Raw genomic sequence first — 3,949 nt, 5'->3', positions numbered from 1 at the left:
AGGAACAGTCCAGAATGTGATGCAATTTCTGGCAGTATTTGACATCCTTCATCTTTCCAGCCACAGAGGGTCGAAGGAGGAAGAGGTTGCAGTRTTTTGTGCTCCACTGGGATTTCACAAGTGATGGAACTGAGCCAGTTATTCACTTTCTCCACACAGTTATTTCTGCTTGCATGCTGAGAGTGTGGCATTCTCTGCATCATCTCTGCACATCCATTCTCTGTTGCTTTGGGAGCCACTGAATTTGTGCTTCCTTGGAAGAGGAAGTTTTCACTTCCCTGTGACCTCTGTGGCTGCCCACTTAGTGGACACAGTTTACAGTGAATACAGAAGTGGCTGGAGTTTATTTCCCTTATCTTTCTAGGGATTATATGTCTGCAGCTCTCAAGATCCCACATGTAACAGCGGAAAGCCCCTCAGGCTCAAAAAACACAGTGATTTCACTGGAATTTGGTAGAAATTCTCTGGAAAGCAGCAAGTCTAGGGAGGAGGTAGATAAATTGCAGTGCCTCCATGCCTGGGCTAGCATTTGAGCTCCTTGGGAGCAGCAGAGCATCACCGCGCTGAGGAAGAGCCTTTGCACAGCCACCATGCTCAGTGCACGGACCGCCCTGGTGCTGCTGCTGCTCTGCACCCTGTCCCCACGCTGCACAGAAGGTGAGACCCTTTGCTTGCTGCCAGTGGCTCCTGGCTCCTTCTATGGGCTGGGGGAACAGCAAACCCAGGTGGGTTTGTGCTGTTAAGGTCAGACAAGAAGCTTGGCTGTGGGACAGGAAAGGTGCTGCTATCCGGAGGAGCAACGCCCAGGGCTCCTGGTTGTCCCAGGGCTGAAGGTCCTCGGAGGGCCAGGCAGGAGGGATAGAGCACCCTGCACCAGGGGCCTCAGCAAAGCTGCCTCCAGGCCTCGCGGGCACCGAGGGAACWCGCTGAGTGCTGCGGTTCCTCCTCTGGTCCCCAAGATGGGATCTCCRATGGGGCTCTTTAAAGAAGGGGTGGCAAAATTGGAAGTGTTTTGGACACGCTTTAGAAAGGTCTTCGAGATTGCTTTTGAAAGCCAGTGTTCATGGTGTCTCTCTTTCTCAGCTACTCGCACACCTGTAGAATGCTGCTTCCATTACATGAAACATGTTCTCCGACTCGCCGTCCTGAAGAACTTCTATGAGACCCCCAAGGAATGTTTCTATCCAGCAATTGTGTAAGTCCTGATAACTTCCCTACTACTGTGCTGTTTCTGGGATCATTACAGAGGCTTTCACCCACCCCCTCTAGAGACAGGGACATTGCTGCATCTGGGGGACCAGGACAGATCTGTGTGGCTTCCTCGGAAGTGACAGCAGCTGGAGAGCTGTCCTTAACCCATAAGCAGGGGAAGATGTTGCTGCTGCCTTCTATAGGAACATAGAGGGGCTCACATAAGTCTGGAGGCCTTGAGTTGTGGGTTGAGCAACTAGTGAAGACACCAAACGCCCTGGGCAGCCTGCAGGGCCAATGGGGAGGGAAAGGAAGTGCAAGGAAAAGCRGCTGGCTCACAGGTGGGATTGAAGCTGCTCTTCCTCACCAAGCCTTCCCCTTAATCTTGACAGGTTTGAGACTAAGAAGGGGGCCAAGATTTGCGTAGACCCAGAGCAGCCCTGGGTGGCGAAGAGAGTCATGGAACTTGAAAAGAAGATGACTCGTCACGCGCCGTGATCTGGGCCAGAAAACCCAGTTCAGGCTACCCRTCCTTCTGGTGGAAAGACTCAGACTCCGTCTCCTAGAACAGGGCTGTGGCAAGTTTGGGATGCAGACAGATGGCACCGGCCCCACAGCGACTTGCCTCACACTACTCAGCCGGGTCTCCGCTCCGAGAGCGCCCATGCYGTGCGAGAACCAACCCATGGAGCAATGAAATAAAGGTTTACTTCACGGCGCACCAGAGCACAATTTTCTTTCTTCTCCCAGCGCCTGCTGTGCTGGAGGCTGAGAGGCAGCTGGGCTAAGGGCTCTCTCCAAAGCCCTTGCAAGGTCTTGCTGCACCTGGGGCCAGGGCATGGGCAGGCAGGGAGAGGGCATGGGAAGCTGGTGTCTCCCTCAGCTCCTCCCCAGCAGCTGAGTGCAACGAGTCCTCCCYGGCTAAGAGCCTCAGTGGGTCTCGTAGGGCTTTCTGACACGTTCGTGCCCTAAATGCATCTATTTGACAGGGATTCATCAGCTACAGGAAACATGGAGTGGGTGTTTGTGAACTGTAAAAGGGAGGCTGGAGTTTGGCAGTTGAGGTTCTGAGGGAGAGGGAATGCCTTCGTGCCCCATGGTGCCTTCATGGCAGAGGCAAGGCCACCCAGGGCTGCAGCGTGGCCGTGACCCACCACTAGCCCCACTGAAACACACCAGGACATCCCTGGGGTGAACCAAAGACAGCCTCAACTTGAGGCAGTGCTTCMAACTCATCACTCTTCAATCACTCAAACTCATCATTCCTTCATCCTAGTGCCCTCTTCTGWCAGCAACGCAGAGCTCACTGGCCATAAAGAAGCAAACGGATGGGGCAATGTAAGTCACCTCGCAGGTCTCTCAAGGGGAAGACGTGCAGGGCCACTAGCCAAGCAAGGGCTCTCCCATTTAACCCCACCGTGGGGTTACGTGAAGACAGCGGAGGGCTGCCAGGATCCACCTAGACTGGCTCAGGTGTCTGCGGGGCTTGTGGCTACAGGGGCTTCGTAGTTGCAAGCAGAGAGGGTCTTGTCATTGCCCAGCCATTTAACGAGAAAAAGGGGAACTCGGGAGCTTAAAATGACCAAGTGACTCAGCTGGCGGCCAGGGAGCCTGGCTGTGTATTCACAGACGGGAAGAACAGTTCTTGTTCTCCAGACAGGGGTTGCTCGCCTTTTCCTCGGGCCCCCCTCCCTGCTGTAGAGCTGACTTTGCTGCTGTTCGTTGCTGTCAGGCTGGCACAAGAATCCTACCAGGCAGGACCTACCCGTATGCACCCACACGCCTTCCGCACCGGTGCAAGGGAGCCTGCACAAGGCGGCAACAGCGTTCAACCAGGCCAACACCAAAATGAAGCACGTGGACTTTGGCTCCAAGTCCATTGGCATTTTCTTTCTTCCTTTCTTCCTTTCTTCCTTTCTTCCTTTCTTCCTTTCTTCCTTTCTTCCTTTCTTCCTTTCTTCCTTTCTTTTCTTCCTTTTCTTCCTTTTTTTTTTTTTTAATGGTAATCCTCTGCCTTTCTTGACTCGCTGACAGATATAACCCTCTTGTCTAAGATTTTGCTACTTCAGAAATGTTTTCAGTGCATTCATAGCTGTACCTTGCCCGTGCGATGAAAACGCAGAAGTGCTTTGATCCCTACTCCCCCGGTGTAGGAGATGAGTTAGTCAAACTCAGTTTGAGTTTTTCAGCTCTCTTGCAGGGAGTGGCTATGCTTTGCTCTACTTCAGACTCAAATGCAGCTGAAGCTACTGTGGGTAGCTTCTGGTTCTGAATTCGCGGCAGGGAACATTGTGTGTTACCATTTCTCATGATACCTTGTCTCAATAACCCCTGGATTTCATCAAGTAAATCTCTTTAAACTGCTGTAACCAGACTGGGACAATGGAAGAAAGGAAAGTTGTTTGCTGTGCGTGTGTGTTCTGTTTTAATTCTCACAAAATTCATATTTGTTAGATGTTTAGATAAATGGATCGTTGTTCTAAATTAAAATATGCCCTTAATGCTGGATATGCTATGTTTATAATCTTAATTAGTGCAGTTACCCTGTAGCAGACAGAAAGCCAAGGAGAGAAAGTGAGTTAAGAAATTTCAAAAGTAACCCAGAAGGCCAAATGGGCATCTGATATTCAAATCAGTGGATTTTTTTTTTTTTTTTTAATAAAGCAGATTATCTAACTTTTTCTCTTGTAAATTTTCCCCGGAATACATCACACAGGTAGATAAGAAACTTAGCAGTACTTCACCTATGCCTTTGAAT

At 50.8% G+C, this 3,949-nt stretch overlaps 1 protein-coding gene across 1 annotated transcript; it reads left to right on the top strand.

Moving 5' to 3' along the window:
- Window positions 1-590: 590 nt before the first annotated feature.
- On the top strand, window positions 591-1,810 carry LOC112943292 (C-C motif chemokine 3-like). Its single transcript, XM_026034442.1, has 3 exons — window positions 591-657; window positions 1,084-1,195; window positions 1,584-1,810. The coding sequence occupies exons 1-3, from the start codon at window positions 591-593 to the stop codon at window positions 1,687-1,689; spliced, it is 285 nt and encodes a 94-aa protein (XP_025890227.1). The 3' UTR covers window positions 1,690-1,810.
- Window positions 1,811-3,949: the final 2,139 nt, after the last annotated feature.

Source organism: Nothoprocta perdicaria, unplaced genomic scaffold, assembly GCF_003342845.1.
Source record: "Nothoprocta perdicaria isolate Ctin4 unplaced genomic scaffold, notPer1 scaffold_143, whole genome shotgun sequence".
Taxonomy (NCBI): domain Eukaryota; kingdom Metazoa; phylum Chordata; class Aves; order Tinamiformes; family Tinamidae; genus Nothoprocta; species Nothoprocta perdicaria.
Note: the sequence above shows the minus strand (reverse complement) of the source record. Positions and strands in the feature narration are given on the sequence as shown.